The sequence below is a fragment of the Eutrigla gurnardus genome, assembly GCF_963514095.1.
Source record: "Eutrigla gurnardus genome assembly, chromosome: 20".
In the NCBI taxonomy this organism is placed as follows: Eukaryota; Metazoa; Chordata; class Actinopteri; order Perciformes; family Triglidae; genus Eutrigla; species Eutrigla gurnardus.
Window position 1 is genome coordinate 2,860,877 of NC_139931.1, and position 21,654 is coordinate 2,882,530.

The window sequence follows — 21,654 nt, forward strand, 5'->3', positions numbered from 1 at the left end:
CAATGCAGACTGCTGTTCAACAGGATCAACACCAAGAAAAAAATGGTCCAGCTGCTGATAAACCCTTGGGTTTATGCCAGTACGAGTACAGTATGAGAGTACAGTACGAGACCCAATGTCGGTATCGGTGCATCTCTAATATCTGGTTATTTGGGGCAGTTGAGACATTTTGGCCTGGCGGGGGTTCTGTGGTAGGGCGCCAGGCTGAGAACATCGTCGGGGAAAACTGAGCTGTGATTGGTCCAGATACAGTGTAATGAATATAAATGTCTAAAACAAACCAATAGATCAAACATCCATTTCAAATATGAAATACTTTCACTTTCACTGCAAGTTATGCATTTGATTCAGAAAAATCTGAATGTCCACACGTGCACTGACAAGTAACAAAGAGCGTCTTTAATTAGTAATCCACGATTTTGTCACTTTATGCAACGCAGCAACCTTCACCTGGAAACACAAACTTCATTCAGAGGGTTTTATTTTCATTATAAAGCCTTTGATTATTTATTAATTTAATTATTTGAGCTCCACAGGAAGTTCCTCTTGGCTTGGTTTCCGTCAACTGGGAGACTATTACTAGACCCTTTGACAGCCTTGAATGCACATTGATGAGGGAGAAAATTAATCAAAAGCATTTTAACATGAAGCTACACAAGGTTCAGGGTTGTGAATCCTGTGTGGACCCTCTGCATGTTATTGATCTGGTCTGTAGTTGTTACTGGGCAAGACACCTGTTGTTGAGAACCGCATCCAGTTTGTCCTCAATCAGTTTGAGTTTGCGGTTGATGGTTGTGATGTCGGGCAACGTGAGCCCTTCGATCACGGGGACGTTCTCTGGTTCCTTCTTCTCGTTGACACATTTGTCCTTCCGGTAGCCATCTGGACACTCACATAAGTGCTTGCTGGACATCCCCAGCCTCTTGCACCTGACTCCTTCCTCACATGCGCCTTCGGGGCAGGCGTTGATGGTCCGGGAGTAATAGGTGTAGATCTTGCTTCTGTGCCAGTTTGCACCCTGCGTACATTCATTAATCTTCAGGGGTTCTGGGACGGCAACAAACTCTATGTCATTGTAACTGGTGTGCATCACTTTGACGTAGTCCTGCAGTTCATATCTAACACCAGCCACTCTACCGCCGCACTCCGCTATTTGTTCCCTGAAATTCTCACACGGCGTGTCGATGCTGAGGCTGGGCTTCGGTGCCATCCTATTGTACGCCAAATCGAAGCAAAACCCCACATTGCCTTCTATTTGTGCTTTCAGGAGCTCTTCTTCTTTCTCAGTGTAGCCCACGGCAACGTTGATTGTTCCGAAAAGAAACTTCATCATGTTGTGAAGGATGTGATCCCCGTCTTTGTCCGCGTTGTACACCATCACCACCCAGTTGTACCAGAAGTACTTCTTGTTCAGAGCGTGCTGCACTTTAACAGCAACGGCTTTTTTGTCTCGAGTATCGAGCGATTTGCCAATCTCCACGACGTCCGCCCTCATGTACTCCTTGTAGTTGTCGATGCAGTAGTCCACCGCCGATATCTGAGCGGCGTAGACCTGCTTGGACTTCTGGGCTTGTTGGGCTTCTCTCTCTAAGGTGTTTGAACCAATCAGTCTCCAGTAGAACTGGTCCAGCACCATGCCCTTCCACAGCAGGATGCTGAAGTGGATGTTATAGTTGCTGATCTCGCTGATGTCACATTTAAACTTCCTCCTCAGCAGGTTGTTTATGTTTCCGCTGAGAGACGTGTTGGTGACTGTCAGGTAGTGGAAGAGGTTCGCCACGCTGGCCTCGGTCGCCGTGTCCTCGTAGAAGTTGGCGAAGATTTCAGCCAGTCTGAGTTTTTCATCTTCGCCTCTTACCGAGAGACTGGTCTTACACAACTCCTCGAACTTCTTCCAGGAGTTGAGGATGCGGACCTCGTCTTGAGAGTAGACGCTGACGTAGTTGAACCATTCTACGTCCGTTGCCAGATTGAAGATCTGGAAAGCCATCGAGTCCATCTTCCTGTTCACTTCGGCAAACCCTTTCGTCACCGCGTTCATCACCGGGTCGTCCTGGGGGATGAAGACCAAGACCACGTTGACGAGAGAGGAGACCAGGCCTCCGATGCCGACCCCGAAGCCGGCGATCTTTCCCATAGCCGTCATCACGCCCGCCAACGTTTTCGTGTCCATCTTGTCAAACTTTTCATTGATGGCGTTGAGGATTTCTCTCGCCGCTATCAAGGACGCATCCACTTGCGGTCTGGTTTCAAAAGGCAGGTCCCTCTTGACCCTGTAGGGACGCGAGAGCTCAGAGGAGGTGGGGTCATGTGACCACCCTGAAGATGTCGTCCAGCAGAGAAGAAGGATCAACGAAGCCGACAACATGGCGGCGGACGGCCGAGGGAACTTCATGACTGCAACAGATACAAAATATAATGTTCTCAATGTTCTACATTCAAGAACCCGCAGTGACTCTTGAACTTCTACTGTTTTAATGATACATTTCCCACAATCCCCTCTGGTGGTTTCCTGGATTATTTTGGGTTCAAATACTGAAATGATTCATAGAATGTGGCAACGCATTAAAATACATTCAGAGAAGCTAAATTGAAATAATAATCAATGATGCTTATTCATAATTAGTAATGCTGTCATGCTATGTCATATTATTACTATGAATCATATTTAGATTAGAGAGTAAACACTTTGTTAAATGAATAAATACCCAATGAAGCATTTATCAATGTTATTCAGATGTATTTTAATATCAAATATATAATAGTATTAGTAGAATACTATGTCCTGGATATAATGGTAATAATATAACGTAGCAGTAGAAGTACCTGTGTCCTGGATATAACGGTATTAATATAACATAGTAGTAGAAGTACCTGTGTCCTGGTGCAGGATCCGGACCCCGTTTGGTCAACGGGGTTTCAGGCTGCTGCTTTTAAAGGCACTTTATTTGTTTTGGCTTCTATCTGAGCAAGTCATCGCCCCCCGGTGGACCCACCTGAACCAGCACCACTTTCATAACCTTCATTTACAGGAAAGCAGCCCCATCCGGCCTCTGATGGCCCCATCCAGCCTCGGTGGCTCTATTAGGGGCTGTTTTACTGAAAGCTCCAAGTGGTTCAGAGTCGTGGGTCACATGAGCCCACATGAGTCCTTCAGACAATCCACTACCTGAAGCTTCCTTGTTGGGATCTTAATCTTTATTCTTCAACGTAAACTTCCACATTTTGGGGATTTTCAGCTTTTTAAGGACGAACATTTTCTTCCTTCTACCTTTTAAATATATATTACGAATAAATCAAATACTATGGATGTGGACTAGGTGACCTGGGGATCAAACCACTGGTTTTCCTCTCTCCCCTTCTAAAGTATCACTTCAAAATAAAAGCCCAAAAGTATAATGATATGTTAACTCAAAACTAAGGCACATTCAAATACTCTGATTCAGTTCTACTACTACTACTGGTACTACAACTTTTGGGGCTTTAACTTCTTCTTCTCAGTCTGTTTTGCATACTCAGTGATGATTTGTTATGTCGGCTTTTGGCATTCTCACAGCGTTGCTGCAGGAGTTTCCTAGTTTTACTTCTTTATATCAAAATTAATTTTATGTAATTTTCAGCCAGCTCTCTGTCCCCAGACGCCCCATGAAAGTCAAAATCAACAAGGTCTTTGGTACTTTGGTCTGTAAGAGGCTAATGCCCCCCCGCCTCACCTCCATGTCTCCTACTCTGATATTTATTCAAGTAAATACAATGTTCTCTTTCAGCGTCATTTTTTCAAGTCTCAAATGGAGCTGATCGTGTTTCATAAAGACCCAAATCATCATGTTTCTGCTTTATTGCAAAGAAACATTAAATATCAGGGTTCATGTCTGAATCATGGCTTCACGTTTCTCCTTTAACCCACAAACGTTCTTCACCGTGAGACAGATTATATATTTATAACATACATACACATGTAATAAACAGTTAATAACAGTTAACTTACATTCATCACTGTGGCATCGGTATAAACACAGAATATAATAATGCAGCTGTAATAATGTAAATATGTCTTAGATCGTTATATACTGATCAGAAATGGAAATATTAATCTGAATAAATATAAATATCTACGATATGTGTGGATGTAGAGTCTCCATCCATAAACACGTCAATTCTTTCACATCTAATAATTGTGACTAAATGAGCAGCAGTTAATCATGAATCATTCAGATCATTTAGATCATTCTGGTCATTTAGATCTTTTAGATCATTCAGATCATTTAATTTATTGAGGTAATTCAGATCATTCAACCTGCAGAATGTTTTGAAACACAACAAAGAGAAGAAAACCTGAATATGTGGAATCAAACTAAATATCACAAATGTTTAACGAGCGCATGATGAGATGTTCGTGTTTCTGCAGATAATAAAGTGACGTCGTCATTTCTTCAGATCGTTTCACTGGAACAGAAAGTTCAAAGGTCAGTAAATATATATACACACACACGGGCACACTATAGGTCGGTATATATGACCTCACCGTGCGGCCGTGTTCGGGGGCGAAGGTCACGCCTCTTCCTGGTCTCTCCTGGGATCCGCTGCTGCTGCCACTGACCGAGCTCTTCCTCATGATACCTGAACCACATCATCATCATAAGTTTCATGAATCGGATCCTTCTGACAGGATCAACTGGTTCCTCCTCACCTGCAGGGGGCGCCACCTCCAGTCTCTGCAGGCTGTGTTTGAGAGGAAGTGTGTAGTTCCCGGTCTTGGAGAGGCGGCGTTGGCGGTGGTTCAACATGGCAGCTAGGGAGACGATGCCAGGGGGCGGGACTTTACCCATCTGCAGGTAAAGCTGCTCGATCTCTTGCTTCTGATTGGCCTGCAGAGTCTGCACTTCCTTGTGGTGTCTGGGATTAAAAAGGGATGTATTTATTTGTAAGGGGATGAATGAGTTTTATTTATTGCTTCAAACTATTTCAATCAGCCAATCACCTTTGGCGGAGCTGCTGTAGCTCCGCACACATGTCCTCATTCTCGCTCTCTGATTCCTCAGAGCTGATGTAAGGGGCTGAGCGGCTCCACGATTGGCTGGCGCTGCTGGCCGACCCCTCCCACAGGCCGACGCTCAGTCTCCGTCCCCCCCTCCTCTTCTTCTCCTCATCATGACCAGGCGGGGAGATGCTGCTCTCTGATTGGCTCTGCTCAATCGTGCTGCTGTCGGAGCTCTCCGATTGGTTTGCCACGGAGGGGGGCGGGGAATGGGCAGTGGGCGTGGCCTGGTGGAGGGGACGGGGCTCCTGGTGATGGACAACTTTGGAAGGCGTCACCTGGAAACGGCCTACTTTGACGACCGAAGGTTTCTTCACTGAAAGAGGAACAGAAGAAGGACAGAAGTTTGACCTGAGGGGGCGCTACAGGACAGACCGGCATTAATTATTAGAGGTCAGTAATAATGAACCTGAAATATCACTTATATGTATATCAACTATTTATAACAGAAATCAGGTGACGTTTCCATCCATATGTAGCATTTAAGAGTATCTTACCCTCCTGTAAGGGTGTCAGGCTGGGAGTACTGGTCCCACTGTGAGGACTGGTCCCACTGGGAGGACTGGTCCCACTGGGAGCAGAGACAGTCTCTGGACCTGTGAACCAGATAATAATTAGTGAGTCATCAATCACGTGTGATGTCATTTGCGATGTCAGCAGGGACTCACCATGAGGGGGTGGAGCTGAGCTGACCTTAATATGTCTGAGATGCTGAAATGATGAATGAATGAATGAATGAATGAATGAACGGTTAGAGTTTCTCATCTTCCTTACTGCCTAGACAGCTCAATGACCGAACTTTGACTACCGAAATCAGGTTTCTCTAACCCCCAGCCTCGACTACTGTAACCAGGTTTCTCTTGCCCGCAACCCGACTACTGAAACCAGGTTTCTCTAACCTGCAACCCGACGACCGATACCAGGTTTCTCTAACTCCAAACCTCGACTACTGAGTAGTATAGTAGTAGTAGTATTAACAGAAGCAATCGTATCAACAGTAGTAGTCCATGGCAGCAGGCCATGACCAGAGACCAGACTACAAAAAATATGATTCTGCAACCCTTTACCCAGACCACAGAAACTGGGCTCCTAAAAACCATGAACATAAAGACTGAATGTTCAGAAGTAGCTGATAAGTACACAGGTAAGAGGATGCCATGTTTTAAAAGAAGCTCACCTGAGCCTGAGGTGAGTCGGGAGTCCAGCCTGGTGGTGGCCCCTGCTGGCTGTATGGGACGGACCCTGCCTGAGGGGTGGGGGGGCTGTAGGACAGCTGGGAGGAGAAAGGAGCAGAGAAGGAGGCGTGGCTTGGGGGATGGAGCTTAGGGCCCAGGGATGGAGACATGGGGGGAGAGAGGGGAGTCAGGAGGGAGGGGAATGGGGGAGACAGGGGCGGTGGGTGAAAGACCTGATTGGGGGTTCCAGGTGGAGGCATGAAGGAGTGGGCCACGCTCATCGCCAAAGAAAGGACATTGTTAAGAGAGAAGACAGGCTGGTCAGCAGGAGGCCAGTGTGGGGGGGGAGGAGGAGGGGGAGGGGGAGGAGGAGGGGGGGCTGATAAAGAAGATGCGGAGGTGAGGAGGGATGGGTTACTGTTGACTCTGTGGGGGCTCTGGGAGGTGTAGGGGGAGTAAGAGGAAGATGGGAGGTTATACTGAGGAGGGGGAGGGAAGGGGGAGGGAGGAGTAGGGACAGAGTCTGGGTGGGTGTGATTAAGGGGGGAGGGGAGAGGCTGTTGGGAGGAAGCTGGAAAGAAGGGGGAGTAACATTATCAACAATGGGTTTCTCAGGTTTAAAAAAAAACTGTTATAAGAATTCCTTTGCATTTATAAAAGATGTAAAAGAAACAACAGAGGTCCCAGGATGCTTCCCTGAGGGACTCCACATTGAGAAAAAGAGCATTTACATAAATGTCAGACTCTGTTTTCTGAGAAACTCAATTTGATCATGAATTAAAGATCTGCTGTAAGGTGTTGATTTACCTGAAGAGGTGTGGAAAGACTGTGACCTCAATGGTCTGACAAAAGGCGTGGCCTCAGCGTCAATGTAGAAGTCGCCACCCTTCAAGGGGGAGGGGTCCGCATCTGCAATGTCTGATGGGAAAACAATGGGATGGGAGTTTCTTTGATCGCCTCATATGAAAACATCCAAAGAACTGTTAGAATATTGCATGGTTATGTGTTGAATCTGATACTCAACGTTTTCATGATTGAGTTGTAACTGAAGCTGTGATTGTAAATGTTTGCAAATGTTTTGGTGTCAGATTGTCTGTTTCTCCAAACTAACGTCGACTGTCATTTCTTACCAGGAAGTGAAGACGAGGACAGACTTCTGGACAGGCTCTGGACAAAAGAATGAATAATATTTAGGAAGATCAGGAAGGACAGGGTATGAAACCATTCGTCCATGGACAGGAACATTAACTAAATGGAGAGTCTCAGCATTGAAGACATGTTGGACAGACGGGGATCAGATGTACCGTGGAGTCGGGCAACATGGCGAGGTGAGATAACCTGCCGCTGTTGGCTGGCAGCTGTTGATGTATCATAGACTCCGCCCTTTTGATGATGTCATACATCCGGAGGATGAATCCTTCTCGCTCTAATGGCACAATGAAGTCTCTGTGGATCTGAACACAAGATATATATAGAGAACCTAGAGGTGTTTAGTGTAAATACGTCACCATGTTAGATAGAGACTCTAGAGGTGTTTAGAGTAAATATGTCACCGTGTTAGATGGAGACTCTAGATGTGTTTAGAGTAAATATGTCACCATGTTAGATAGAGACCCTAGAGGTGTTTAGAGTAAATATGTCACCGTGTTAGATGGAGACTCTAGAGGTGTTAAGTGTAAATACGTCACCATGTTAGATGAAGACTCTAGAGGTGTTTAGTGTTAATACGTCACCATGTTAGATAGAGACCCTAGAGGTGTTTAGAGTAAATATGTCACCATGTTAGATGGAGACTCTAGAGGTGTTTCGTGTAAATATGTCACCGTGTTAGATAGAGACTCTAGAGGTGTTTAGTGTAAATATGTCACCGTGTTAGATAGAGACTCTAGAGGTGTATAGAGTAAATACGTCACCGTGTTAGATAGAGACTCTAGAGGTGTTTAGTGTAAATACGTCACCGTGTTAGATAGAGACTCTAGAGGTGTTTCGTGTAAATATGTCACCGTGTTAGATAGAGACTCTAGAGGTGTTTAGTGTAAATATGTCACCGTGTTAGATAGAGACTCTAGAGGTGTATAGAGTAAATACGTCACCGTGTTAGATAGAGACCCTAGAGGTGTTTAGAGTAAATACGTCACCGTGTTAGATAGAGACTCTAGAGGTGTTTACTGTAAAAACAGACTCTGGAGGCTTTGATTGGCTGTTGGTGCTCACCATCACAGAGGCGATGTCCTCAGGATTGTCTCCGTCAAGGTCAAACTTAAAGGTCACCATCTTATTGTTGTGGGTCTGCAGCTGACACTCCACCACTCGGTCCACCATGTCTGACACCTGAACGCACCACGCAGTGTTACATTCAGTGTGTTGTTGGTATATTTACACCATAGATGGATCTGATGATGTCATCACCCCTGTGATCTTTAGACGAGCCCGCGTTCTCCGCCTGAACTCCTTCGTAGCTGCCCGTTGGGTCACTTCCTGGTTGCTCTTTTCTGATTGGCCATCATTGCCGTCGCTCAAACCTGAGGTCACATCAGAGGCGTTGCTACAGAAGAGACCAGAAGAAGGTCAAACATTTGATTATGTCCCAGACCAGCACCAGAACAGCACCACAGTGTGTGTGTGTGTGTTTGTTACCTGTCTATAGGTGAGGAGAAACCGCTGACGGATCCAGACAGCTGTCGCTCGGCATTCTGGGACACGGCGATACTCTGGTGAAGACATAAACACAAAAATTCAGAGATTCAGAGCTGATCTCCTCTAGACCTGATTGGTCCCAATGATCTCCTCTAGACCTTAGCCCCGCCCACTGCTCACCTTGGGGAAACGCAGCACAGGCAGGGGCGGAGCTTTGGATGGAGTCCGGGTCACAGGGGGCAGAGCCTTGTGTCGAGGGGGTTCCTGAGCCAATGGAGAAGGGGTGGGGACATAATGGGTGTGGGCGTGGCTAGTGGCTGGAGGGGGCGTGGCTACAACAATCTCTGAGACACCTGCTGATCTGTCCGTCTCCCTGTCAGCTGGAAAGGCATTCAATTATTATCAGGAATAAATAATGACCAATAACAGATTAGGTGAAAATATTTAGAAACATTTCTAGATAAGATATTAATATGACAATAAAATCATATGACAATAAAATCCTGACACATAGCCATGGAGACGCGTCTGGCCGTCTTGTCGTCCTCCCCGTCTCCGTCCTTCGTCCTGCTGGAGACGCTGCCGATCCCAGAATTCACCAGGCTGCTGCTTGATGTTGTCGCCGTTACTGAGGGCGGGGCTTGTGTCCAGGTGGGGGCGTGGCCTGCAGCAGCAGCCGAGTCCTGCTGGGAGTTTTAATACATTTAGTTTTAATCAGATCATCATTAAAACAAACTGGTGACTTTTATTTGATTTGTTGAATATGCATGGAAACAACTTTCGACTCACCTTATTGGCTGCCTGCCCAGCAGCAGACGAGCTTGTGGCAGCTGCTAGTCTGTGATTGGACGGTCCAGGTGGTTGAGGGGCGGGGTCAGACTCCACCTCGATGGCAGCCTCCTTTTTCAGAGCCTCCTCCAACAGGCGGCGTCGTTTCTCCCGCTGACGCTTTATGGCGGTCACTCGGTGTCTGATCGCCATGGCAACCGGCTTGTAGTCCGCCTCACACAGGAAACCCAGCACCACCTGGGGGAGAGAGGGAGAGATGGGTGAGACATCAGGCTGATGACGTCATCAGCAGCTTGATGTCATTGTGGCGGTGCAGGTACCATCTCCTGGGCGACCTCCTCCGGCACGTCTTTGTAGAGCTCGAATAGGAACTCGATGGCGTTGTTGTCCTTGTACTTCCCGTGGAGCTTCTTGTTGTGGTCCATCCGAAGCCAGAGCTTCAGGGCTGCTTTCGCCCCATCGTCATCCTCGGCCAGATCCACGTGGACCCCCAGCTGCTCCTGGAAGAACCGGTGATCCTGCAGGTCCTCGACTGTGAACCTGCAGCAGGAAACCAAGAAGCTGAAAGATCAGCACCAAACCGAGTCTACGTCTCAGTGTTCTGCAACTTTGAGTTAACGTTGCTAATGCTGACAGCTAACTGAAGCTGCCTGTGTGGTAAACATCGTTCACTAATCAATACTTCATCAATACTTCATCTGCACAAAATGGATTGATCGCTTCCATCGAGGTTCATGTTGCGTCCAGCAGGTGAAGCTGTTTCTCTTTCACAGGAGCTCACTGATTGGACAGCATCATCAGTGGGTCCACCCAAACGGTCCAATCAGTGAGCTCCCTGTCCGTCTGCATGAAACAGGTGTGAGCGCTGCTCTGTGATTGGTTACCGCGCGCTGCTGTCGGTCCGGATGCAGCCTTCAATGATCTCCTTCAGCTCCGGGACTTTGACTTTGGAGAAACTTTGGGGTTTGATTCCCTGAGAGACAAACGAACAGGTGGTGAGTTCTGGGACCGGGGACAGGAAGTAGACGGCACTCGGGTGGGCGGAGCCTTACACTGGTCACTTTGCGGTAGATCTGGGCGGCGTTCTGACACTCGGAGTACGGATACTCGGACGTCGCCATCTCCAGGATGCACATCCCGAAGGCGTAAACGTCCACGGCCTCGTCGTACTTCTCCTCATACATCTCAGGAGCCATAAACTCTGGGGTTCCTGAACACATCACAGCAAAGTAACTACCTGCTTTATAACACAATGATAACCTTTTTACCTGCCGGCTCTCCGACGCGCCGCCTACTTACCGATCACACTCTTGGCGAACGAGGCCTTCTTGAGCGTGGCGAGGCCCAGGTCTCCTATCTTGACGGAGGCGGAGGGTCCGGTGATGAAGACGTTGTCACACTTGAGGTCTCGGTGCAGGATGGGGGGGCAGCGTGAGTGCAGGAACTGCAGGCCCTTCAGGATCTGGAAGCTCCAACGCTGCAGCAGCTTCAGCTTCATCTGCCGGAACCGCCGCAGGTACCTGAAGGGTCAAAGACACACCTGGGCAGGTGAGCTCACACGCTGGGGTGTTCAGGAACTCCAATGTTGTGGGGCGTTCAGGGACTACATTTCGTGGGATGTTTGTGGGCAAAAATTTTGTGGGACCAGGATTTGGTCTCATGAGTCTTGTTGTGGACTCACGTCTTCAGGGTCCCGGAGGTCATGAGCTCCGTCACTAGGATGGTGCCTTTGTGGCCACTCAGAGTGGATTTCCAGGAGTCGAGGAAGCGGACGATATTGGGATGCTGCAGCCCCTTCAGCATCGCCACCTCCTCCGTGAAGCGCTGCCGCTCCGACTTGGTGAGACGGTGAGTCTGAGGACCAATGACATCACTAACATCAAAAACACAATAACATCAATAACACAATAACACACATCTCACATTACTGCAGAGCATCATGGGAAATCAGCAACACACCACTGAAACAAAATAAAATAGAATAATATGATGGACTACTAATAAGTAATAAAATAATAATAATCATAACATAAAATATAAAATCATCCAATGATAAAACAATAATACTGAATAATTAAGTAAAATAAATAAGGTCAAAACATTTATTATTCAACAGTTTGTTGAAGTTCATCACTGAGACCTTTGACCTGCTTAACCTGAGTGTGTGTGTGTGTGTATGTGTGTATGTGTGTGTGTATGTGTGTATGTGTGTGTGTGTGTGTGTGTGTATGTGTGTGTGTGTGTATGTGTGTGTGTATGTGTGTATGTGTGTGTGTGTGTGTGTGTGTGTGAAAGAGAGAGAGAGATAAAGTAAAGGGTGACTCAGCAGTTTTCTGTTCTGTACACTGTATCTGATTGGACAGACGGCTGCTGGTTGATGTTGATAACAGCTCTCTCTCTCTCTCTCTCTCTCTCTCTCTCTCTCTCTCTCTCTGATTCTCTCTCTCTCTCTCTCTCTCTCTCTCTCTCTCTCACACACACACTTTTTTGAGCGAACACTGTTTTCATTCAAGTGAAACATCTGATGAGTCTGAGGTGATGACATCACAACAGACAGACAATAGGGAGGCTAAGCCCCGCCCTTCCAGTGTCCCCCATGTGACCTTATTCCAGAATGAATGTCTACGATAGTTAATGGAGAGAGAGATGAACAATATATTGATCCTGGTTGGATCGTTCCATGAACCCACATCTGATGGTTCGGACCTGCTTCAGTAATCTGGAATACGGTCACATGGGGACACAGGAAGGGGTGGGGCTTAGCCTCGCTCATTAACCAGCGAGATTCACTCTACAGTCATAAATGTATCACATAACACTTCCTGATTCTGAGCCAATCAGAGCTCATGACCAGTAAAACTATAAAGTCTGACACTGTGACCTCAGATATCACACGTTAAACGTTAAACATTAAATATGATCATAGTAAGCAGCGGTTAGAAAAATGGTTGTGTTCTTTATAGAACGTTCAACAATCGGATCATTCTGATGTGATCATCCCGCCACATAGAACCAGAACAAGTAGAACCAACATCACACCGTTCTCAGAGGTCATCACGGAGGTCGTCATGGAGGAGGAACGAGGCGAGCCGGAACAGTCGTGACGTGGTGAAGACGTGTTACCAGGGCGACGCGCCGCTGGAGATTTAACGGGCTCAAAGCGTGGAACCGAAGAAGACAGAAAGCGTGTAGTTTCTCGTACGAGTCGTGTAAATACACGAGACGTTCAGAAGTTCACCTTTCATCGTTGTTTAGAGCCTCGAGCTCAAATATAAACGTGTTTTCACTGTAAACGCCTACAGACTTCTATACAACGAGAGAGGAAGCGCCCCCTGGTGGCCGCCAGACAGAATGCAGCTTGAAGGACCTTCAGACCCGGAAGTTCTGCCGTCAGTGTTACTGAGTGTTAATGTGTGTATGAGTGTGTATAAGTGTGTACTGTGTGTATTGTGTGTTACCTGCAGCTCACACCAGGCCACCTCCACGGTGGTCTCGGTGTCCAGACCTCGGTAGACGGTCTTGAAGGATCCTCGTCCGATCTCGATGTTGAACTTGAGGAATCGACCGTCGGGAGACGAGGCCACCGCCTGCGTCTCCTCTTCGTCCCGCTCCTCCTGCTCCTTCTGTCGCCAAGGTAACGTGGTCACGACCTGTGTCTCCTCTTCCTCTGGCTCCGCCTCCTTTAGTTGCCATGGTAACATCTCCCTGTTGGAGTCTGACAGCATGGCTGCTGTCTCCTCCCCTGAGTCTGTGCTGGTATCCCGATTGGCCGGAGGGTTGTCCTTTGAGGTTGTCATGGTAACGGGAAGTAGAGGAGGCGGAAGAATAGGCTCCTCTTCTTCTTCCTCTTCTTCTTCTTCTTCTTCTTGTCTTTTCTTGTTTTGGTTGTCGGTCGTCCACGGCAACATCATGCTCAGCCTCTCCTCCTCCTCTTCCTCAGCATGTAGTCTCCTCAAAGATGCTGCTTCGACTCCCTGACTGTGATGTCAGAGGAGTGGGAGGAGCCACCAGAGGATTGTTTGATGAAACTGGAAAAGTAAATTAAAGTGTTTGTTGTTGATTCTTATTTTATTTCTATTTGTCATTAAAAAATAACCAATAATCAACCAAAAGTCAACTAATACATAACTAACTCAAATAATTGTACAACAAATAACTCTTAAATAAGTAATATAAAACATATCCACAACTAATAAATCACTCTATTTAATCACTAATAAATTTAAATTTAAAAACAACAAAAAAACAATACAATAATGATGCATCAATCCCATAATTACCTTTATTATGAATACATTTATTCACAGATCAGACTGGTGACAATTAATATTTAATTGATTTGAGTTCTTCTTAAGTTATGAACCAAAGAAAAAACAACAACAAAAAATTAAAAATCTCTTATATATGTACATGTTAATTTTTTTATCAAGTAGTTTATTTTATGATTAAATCACTAAATGAATATTACTGTCAGTACGGTTATTCCTTTATTTTATCGTTAGCATTAATTTTACTTCTTTTTAAAGATGTTTTTGGCAGTTTTCTCTTTTTTCTATTATGTGTTATGTTATTATATTACATTACATTATATTATATTACAATATATTACATTACATTATATTATATAACATTACATTACATTACATTATCCATCCATCCATCCATTTTCTACCGCTTATCCTGTATTTTAGGGTCACGGGGGGGCTGGAGCCGATCCCAGCTGTCATTGGGCGAAGGCAGGGTACACCCTGGACAGGACGCCAGTCTATCACAGGGCCAACATGTAGAGACAAACAACCATTCACACTCACATTCACACCTACGGGCAATTTAGAGTCACCAATTAACCTATCCCCACATTACATTATATTACATTATATTATATAACATTACATTACATTATATCATATTATATATTACATTATATTATATAACATTACATTACATTACATTATATTATATTATATTATATTATATATTACATTATATTATATTACATTACATATATTATATTATATTACATTACATTATATTATATTATATATTGCATTATATTATATAACATTACATTACATTATATTATATTACAATACATTGTCATATATTACATGCATGTCTATCATATAACAAGTGTGCCTAGTTCGGAGAGAGAAGTGGACTCACTGTATCTGTCAGCAGTCTGAACCAGTAAAACCAGAACAGAAACCAGTAGAACTCCAGCAGCAGCAGCTGACCCGCAGAGGATCTTGGAGTCTAGATCCTAACAGGTTCCACCGGAGTCCTGAACTTCAGACCGACTCCATAAAATCCTACTTCTTCTTCTTCATGCTTGTTTCTCCACAGATAGCTCGCGCTGCAGCGTCACTGGGAGAGAGCACGAGCTCTATCAGCGTGGAGCAGACGGTAGAGGCTGCAGCAAGCCCCGCCCACCGGTCACCTGTCACCTGGCCTGATAAAAAAAATAAAAATAGCCACCGGACATACGTCATACATCATCGGTTTGTATTAAATCATTTTCTTTGAGTGGGAATCTTGAATGTTTATTATGTTTTTATTCAATGATTTACAGCTTTTATTGATTAACATGTTTTACATTATATTCAGTCTGTTTTTCATTACATTTTAAAAATAATTGATTTATTATTATTTTTATTTCAGATTTACATCTTTTTTTTTTACACTTTATCTTTGACGAATATGTTTTTATTTGTTTAATCTTAAATACCACAAGAGATAAATATCTTGTCTTTTTAACTTCGTATCTTCATATAATAATAATAATAATAATAATAATTATTATTATTATTATTATTATTATTAATAATAATTATTCATCTCAAACACAACAGACTTTCATTTTGGATATCAATTATTGTTAATTGCGTCCAGCAGGGGCGCCATTCTTTTCTGCATTGTTTTTTTATTTTTTTTAAGTACACAAATGTTTTACGGCAGTAAAAATCCTCCTACCACAGTGTACAACTACTCTGTTAGTAGTAAAAGTCCTCCTTCCACAGTGTACAAATACTCTGTTAGTAGTAAAAGTCCTCCTTCCACAGTGTACAAATACTCTGTTAGTAGTAAAAGTTCTACTACAACCACAGTATACAAATACTCGTACGAATAACTTTATAAACCGCTGCTAGTTTAATTCATAATAAAACATCTTTTATGAGTTGGTTTTATTGAATTTGAATCATCATCAGTTTATCAAATGAATGCAGTAAAAAATTACAACATGTACTATGAGATGTAATGGAGTACTCCAGGTAATGTACATAGACATTACATACAGTTACTTTGCAACACTTACGACATTAATTACGCCTTAAAATCATACGTATTAAACTGTGGTTATGATTGATTGGTTTTCAATAATTGATGATTTCGGGCTATTATTTTAGTTTCATTATATTGTTGACATTAACAGAAGATCTGTCCCTCGATGACGAACACGTTTTCATTAGTTCAGACCGCCGAGGACTGAATCGATCCATCTGTTATCGATTCGCTCTCTCTGCGAGCATCTAACAGCGTCTGAAAGATCCCACAATCCTTTGCGTTTCCACAATAGTTGCCAGTCATCGCAGTAGCGCAGCCCGACGTGACACCGCAGATATCCAGTAAAGTCTTGTGTTTCTCGGGAGTCGGAGCTGCTTCTCTTCCCGACACCATGAAGGAGACGGCGGCCAAGCGGCGGGGGGACAAGGCGGGAGGCCGGGACCGGGACTCCAAGGCCGAGAAGCCGAAGGACCCGGGCCCCGAGCCGCAGGACGTGGAGATGCCCGACGAGGAGGCGGCTAACGCGGCTAAACCGCCCAAAGAGCTGGACAGCCTGACCCTGGACGGTAAGACCGGGGTTCAGTACTAACGGGGAAACCACCGGGGGGTCCTGTACCGGAGCCGGACTACTGTCGGTCCGGTTCAGCGGAGATGACGTTGAGTCAGCGGCAGTTAGCATGTTAGCATCGCCGGCTAGCAGACGTGTTGAAGCTCCGTGAATGTAAACACCGACAGAAGGGGGACATCTGAGACCACATCGGACCAGGTCCTCAGCGAAGCCCATTCCACGTGGACTCGGAAAGCCTGCACCGACATGCATACTAAACACTTGGTGAAGAACAGTAAAACCATTATTTTTCAAAACCACATCAGAGCAGGTCTGAGTTTAGACCTGTCACAGACCTGGACCATGTCACAGGTGAAGTCCACAGACCAGTATCTGATCTGGTCTTAGGAGTCTCGGTGTGTTCTGAACAGGTTCTGTGATTCTGTGACCTCAAACTCTAGCTGGAGCTTAAATGTGTCAAATAGTGAATGAACTTCTGAATGACTTTTTCTGTCTCCTCTGGCTTGTTTTCTCTTCCTCCTCATCCTCCTCCTCATCCTCCTCCTCTCCAACCTCCTCATCCTCCTCCTCTCCAACCTCTTCATCCTCCTCCTCTCCAACCTCTTCATCCTCCTCCTCTCCGACCTCTTCATCCTCCTTCTCTCTGACCTCCTCATCATCCTCCTCCTCTCCGACCTCCTCATCATCCCCCTCCTCTCCCCTACTCTTCTCACCCTCCTCTCCTCATCTACCCCTCCTCCTCCTCTCCTCCTCCTCCTCCTCCAGACATTAAGGAGCATGTGAAGCAGATTGAGAAGGCGGTGTCTGGGAAGGAGCCGCGGTTCGTCCTGAGAGCTCTCCGAGCGTTGCCGTCCACCAGCCGCCGCCTCAACACCAACGTGCTGCACAAAGCCGTCAACGGATTCTTCACCAACAACACCACCACCCGAGACTTCCTGCTGGCCTTCCTGGACGAGGTCTACCACACTCATCAATACCAGTGATCAGAGGATCAGTGATCAGAGCAGGAGTTTATAGATCCAATAATTCATCATTTAGAAAATAATAATACATGCAGCTTTAGAGATTTAGGTTTTTTTACTAACTTGCTTTGTGCCAGAGTTTAATGTCTGAAACAGGAAACGTGACGAGATGATGACCTGTCTGTCTGTCTGTCTGTCTGTCTGTCTGTCTGTCTGTCTGTCTGTCAGCCCATGGACATGGCGGACGGAGAACTCCAGTTTCGTCCCCGGACCGGTAAAGCAGCATCGGCTCCTCTGCTGCCGGAGGTGGAGGCTTACCTGCAGCTGCTGCTGGTGGTCCACCTCACCAACAACAAGAGATACACAGAGGTCTGTCTGTTCTCCGCTCTGTCTGTCTGTCTGCCTTGTGTGTCCCCGCCTTGTCTGTCTTCCGCCCTGTCCTCCTCCGCTCTGTCCTCCGGTCTGTCCTCTCTCTGTCTCCCTGCTGTAGTACCACTCTCCTCCTGGGTTTGTACTGGTAGGCCGGCGGGGACGCTGTGTTGGCCGGTCTCTTAGTCCCCTTCCTGGTGGTGTCGGTGGTCTGGTTTATTCGTGGACCCGTTTATTGATGATGACACGTTGTGTCTTTCAGGCTCAGAAGGTGTCAGACGACCTGCTTCAGAAGATCGGCTCTAAGAACCGCCGGGCTCTGGACCTGGTGGCGGCTAAATGTTATTATTACCACGCCAGAGTGTACGAGTTCCTGAAGCAGTTCGACAGCATGCGCAGGTAAACGCACGCTAACACCAGGTGCATCATGGGGGGAAAACTCCTTCTCAGACCTTATAGGGAGCGTGGTTTTCGATGTCCTCTGTGTTGAACCTCCAGCTTCCTCCACACTCGTCTGCGTACGGCAACGCTGCGGCACGACGCCGACGGCCAGGCGGTCCTCCTGAACCTGCTGCTGAGGAACTACCTGACCTTCAACCTGTACGACCAGGCCGAGAAGCTGGTGTCCAAGTCCGTGTTCCCTGAGCTCGCCAACAACAACGAGTGGGCCCGCTACCTCTACTACACAGGTGAGACCTCTCCCACACGGGTCAGACCACAGGGGTGAGACGGGTACCACGGGCGTGAGACGGGTACCTGTCTCTCCTGTAAACCTGTTCATCACCTCCATGTGTGGTATATTTCAGGTCGTATTAAGGCGATCCAGCTGGAGTACACGGAGGCCCGCAGGACTCTGACCAACGCTCTGAGGAAAGCCCCCCAACACACGGCGGTGGGATTCAAACAGACGGTACTTTAGACCTTCAGATCAAATCTCTACCCTCTGATTGATCCCTCGGTTTGATCCCTCTGATTGATCCCTCTGATTGATCTGCGTTCAGGTCCACAAGCTGCTGATCGTGGTGGAGTTGTTGTTGGGAGAGATTCCCGACAGACTCCAGTTCAGGCAGCCGTCACTGAAGAGGTCCCTGATGCCCTACTTCCTGCTGACCCAGGGTCAGTATCTGTACACAACCTTGATCTCTTTTTAGACTTAGAATATTTAAAATATATACATAGATTATGTTTTGTAACTTTTCTGTGTGTGTCTCCGTGTGTCTCCGTGTGTCTCCGTGTCCGTGTCCAGCTGTGAGAATGGGTAACCTGGCCAAGTTCAACCAGGTGTTGGAGGAGTTTGGGGAGAAGTTTCAGACCGACGGCACGTACACGCTCATCATCCGCCTGAGGCACAACGTCATCAAGACAGGTGAGCCAATCACAGGACACCTCTGACATCATAGCACCTGGTGTGTGTGTGTTTTCTAACTCTCTGTGTGTGTGTGTGTGTGTGTGTGTGTGTGTGTGTGTGTTCAGGTGTGCGTATGATCAGCCTGTCGTACTCTCGTATCTCTCTGGCCGACATTGCTCAGAAGCTGCAGCTCGACAGTCCCGAGGACGCCGAGTTCATCGTCGCCAAGGTAACAAAGGAACAGTTCAACTGTCCGTCGCACATAAAAACAACTAACGTCGTCATCGTTCTGGTCGTAAACCTTTTTAAAGGTGCTAGATTATAAATGTAGAGCAACACACATCTCTCAACATGGTGACGGCTGAGCCGGCAGCTAGCAGCTAACAGTACTAACAGAGTTTACTGAGGTGGACGCTACGTTACCATGATGACGGCAGAGTTTGTCGGTGGGACACGCTAACATTTAGCAGAATTTAGTTCCTTTAACAGTCGTGGATAGAGTTCTGCACCAGACCTGTACCCGACCGGACCTGATCCCGCGTCTGAATGAACCCAGTTGAACTGTGTTTGCTCTGTTTTTTGTCGTTCAGGCGATTCGTGACGGAGTGATCGAGGCAAGCATCAACCACGAGAAAGGCTTTGTCCAATCAAAAGAGACCATGGACATCTACGGGACCAGAGAGCCTCAGCTGGCGTTCCACCAGAGGATCTCCTTCTGCCTGGACATCCACAACATGTCCGTCAAGGTGAGACATCTGCCTGAACAGTGACATCACACTTTCTATTTGCGTAAGACGATTTTTTGTTTTTAAATGTGGACTTTTAGCAGGTAGGTGACCGTTAATAACATAGTAAACCTCCATGAGTCCTTCAGGATGTTATTATGATCTGTTATTAACCGTTAATAACATAGTAAACCTCCATCCTTCAGAGTCCTTCAGGATGCTTCAGCTGTGGGTTGTAAATGTTAAGTTAAAGCTTCTGTTGACTTTGTCTCCCCCTGCAGGCCATGAGGTTTCCTCCTAAAGCCTACAACAAAGACCTGGAGTCAGCAGAGGTAACACACACGCACACACACACACACACACACACACACACACACACAATGGTCATTCTGTTACTGTTTCTGACGTGTCTGTGTGTTGCGTTCAGGAGCGCCGGGAGCGTGAGCAGCAGGATCTGGAGTTTGCCAAAGAAATGGCCGAAGACGATGACGACAGCTTCCCATGATCCTCTCTGCTAGCTTCCTGCGTGTGTGTGTGTGTCCATACGCCAATGTTCAGATCAGTTGTTACCCACAATGCCCCTCTTCCTCCCCATGTTGTTTTCCTGCTGTAACCTCTGAACAATTAAAGTACACTTTTGGTTTGTTACTCTGTTTGTTTGTGGAGTTCTTCAGAGAACCTCGGTTAGAACCACAGGTTAGCAGAGTTCCTGTTGTCTATCAGCTCCAACCAGGCTTCTCCTCTGACCTCTGACCTCAACGAGGCATTTCCTCTCTGTTTTCTGTAAACCTGAAGACAGGATTTGTTCGTTCTTTCTGAGCCGTTGACTGAATGAATCACTGACATAATTAATCAGCTGACTAATGATGTCAATGATTGATTAATCAGCTAATTAACTGATCACTGACTAATGATGTCAATGATTGATTAATCAGCTAATTAATTGATCACTGACATCATTAATCAGCTAATTCAGTTCAATCTGATGAATTTGACCTGAAATATGAAACGGGATTCTATCGACATTTATCTCAACACCGAAATAAATCCATAAACCAAACCTGAAATCCACGATCAGACCCAGGATCAGACCCAGAGCCACGATCAGAACCAGAATCAGACCCAGAGCCACGATCAGAACCAGAGCCACGATCAGACCCAGAGCCATGATCAGACCCAGGATCAGACCCAGAGCCACAATCAGACCCAGAGCCACGATCAGCTCGACGGCGGTGTCTTCGCTGACAACAAACATTTCATCACATCAGGAAAACCTCTGAGTCAGCTGGAAAAAGTCCAGCTTGTCTCATTTCAGCCGTGGAAACTTACCTCCTTCCTGTGGAAAGATCAAAGGCTCCTTACTGCTTTTCTTCATTCATGTCAACGTCGCACATCCTGTAAAGTTTAGGCCCTTTCTGGAGCTTTTGACCAACTCTCTTGGTCTTCCTCGACGTCGTGGGGTTTATGGGGTCTCTGTTCCCTCTCACCGAAGAAGACCATGCAGCTGAAAGCTCCAGAAGACGGCGGTAAGTGAACCTTTGCAATCGCTTTTATCAGAGTTCTTAAACATCAAAGAACTACAAGTACTTCAGGTTCTACTACTTTAACATAATACCACACACATGGATTCATGAATCATTTCATGTGTACATCTGTAATAATGTTGCAAGTACTAACTGAAGTACAAAGTTGCATAAAACGGAAGTTTTCAATGACCTTTAAAGTATTTAATTGCTCGTAAGCAGGAAACTTTCTGCTGAC

General features: G+C 46.1%; 3 protein-coding genes across 4 annotated transcripts; 1 reads left to right on the forward strand and 2 right to left on the reverse strand.

The window, feature by feature from the left end:
* Positions 1 to 109: 109 nt before the first annotated feature.
* LOC311031345 (SE-cephalotoxin-like) lies at positions 110 to 3,627 on the reverse strand. The gene is made up of 2 exons (XM_084037606.1): positions 2,875 to 3,627; positions 110 to 2,397 (listed from the first exon to the last, which is right to left on the reverse strand). Exon 2 carries the CDS (start codon positions 2,393 to 2,395, stop codon positions 719 to 721), a length of 1,677 nt encoding a protein of 558 aa, XP_083893732.1. The 5' UTR covers positions 2,396 to 2,397; positions 2,875 to 3,627; the 3' UTR covers positions 110 to 718.
* A 196-nt stretch (positions 3,628 to 3,823) lies between these two features.
* On the reverse strand, positions 3,824 to 15,004 carry LOC311031343 (serine/threonine-protein kinase WNK4-like). 2 transcript variants are annotated; one of them, XM_084037603.1, is made up of 23 exons: positions 14,803 to 15,004; positions 13,098 to 13,667; positions 11,321 to 11,493; positions 10,939 to 11,159; positions 10,692 to 10,849; positions 10,524 to 10,612; positions 9,960 to 10,179; positions 9,640 to 9,876; positions 9,359 to 9,536; positions 9,031 to 9,230; positions 8,851 to 8,924; positions 8,623 to 8,758; positions 8,428 to 8,544; positions 7,518 to 7,667; positions 7,344 to 7,380; positions 7,021 to 7,131; positions 6,216 to 6,784; positions 5,707 to 5,749; positions 5,536 to 5,634; positions 4,982 to 5,354; positions 4,691 to 4,896; positions 4,526 to 4,620; positions 3,824 to 4,446 (listed from the first exon to the last, which is right to left on the reverse strand). In XM_084037603.1, the coding sequence occupies exons 2-23, from the start codon at positions 13,548 to 13,550 to the stop codon at positions 4,444 to 4,446; spliced, it is 3,942 nt and encodes a 1,313-aa protein (XP_083893729.1). In that variant the 5' UTR covers positions 13,551 to 13,667; positions 14,803 to 15,004; the 3' UTR covers positions 3,824 to 4,443. The 2 variants fall into 2 exon arrangements, with proteins under 2 accessions (XP_083893729.1, XP_083893730.1); XM_084037604.1 differs by lacking the exon at positions 14,803 to 15,004 and adding an exon at positions 12,679 to 13,006 and having other exon boundaries at positions 13,098 to 13,207.
* A 1,192-nt stretch (positions 15,005 to 16,196) lies between these two features.
* Positions 16,197 to 20,541, forward strand: psmd3 (proteasome 26S subunit, non-ATPase 3). Its single transcript, XM_084036536.1, has 12 exons — positions 16,197 to 16,487; positions 17,255 to 17,445; positions 17,680 to 17,820; positions 18,083 to 18,219; positions 18,319 to 18,509; positions 18,627 to 18,730; positions 18,822 to 18,936; positions 19,067 to 19,186; positions 19,294 to 19,397; positions 19,759 to 19,914; positions 20,175 to 20,225; positions 20,321 to 20,541. Exons 1-12 carry the CDS (start codon positions 16,313 to 16,315, stop codon positions 20,396 to 20,398), a joined length of 1,563 nt encoding a protein of 520 aa, XP_083892662.1. The 5' UTR covers positions 16,197 to 16,312; the 3' UTR covers positions 20,399 to 20,541.
* The last annotated feature ends 1,113 nt before the right edge of the window (positions 20,542 to 21,654 follow it).

What these genes read in the sequence shown, in the direction of transcription:
- LOC311031345 (XM_084037606.1), bottom strand. Translation starts at nt 2,395, where the DNA reads ATGAAGTTCCCTCGGCCGTCCGCCGCCATGTTGTCGGCTTCGTTGATC.
- LOC311031343 (XM_084037603.1), bottom strand. Translation starts at nt 13,550, where the DNA reads ATGATGTTGCCGTGGACGACCGACAACCAAAACAAGAAAAGACAAGAA. An exon ending in CTCGTCTAAAGATCACAGGG is followed by an intron (nt 8,545 to 8,622) that starts GTGATGACATCA and finishes TGGTGCGTTCAG; the next exon opens with GTGTCAGACATGGTGGACCG. An exon ending in CCATGTTGCCCGACTCCACG is followed by an intron (nt 7,381 to 7,517) that starts GTACATCTGATC and finishes TCTTTTGTCCAG; the next exon opens with AGCCTGTCCAGAAGTCTGTC.
- psmd3 (XM_084036536.1), top strand. Translation starts at nt 16,313, where the DNA reads ATGAAGGAGACGGCGGCCAAGCGGCGGGGGGACAAGGCGGGAGGCCGG. An exon ending in ACAACAAGAGATACACAGAG is followed by an intron (nt 17,821 to 18,082) that starts GTCTGTCTGTTC and finishes TGTGTCTTTCAG; the next exon opens with GCTCAGAAGGTGTCAGACGA. An exon ending in AAGACCTGGAGTCAGCAGAG is followed by an intron (nt 20,226 to 20,320) that starts GTAACACACACG and finishes TGTTGCGTTCAG; the next exon opens with GAGCGCCGGGAGCGTGAGCA.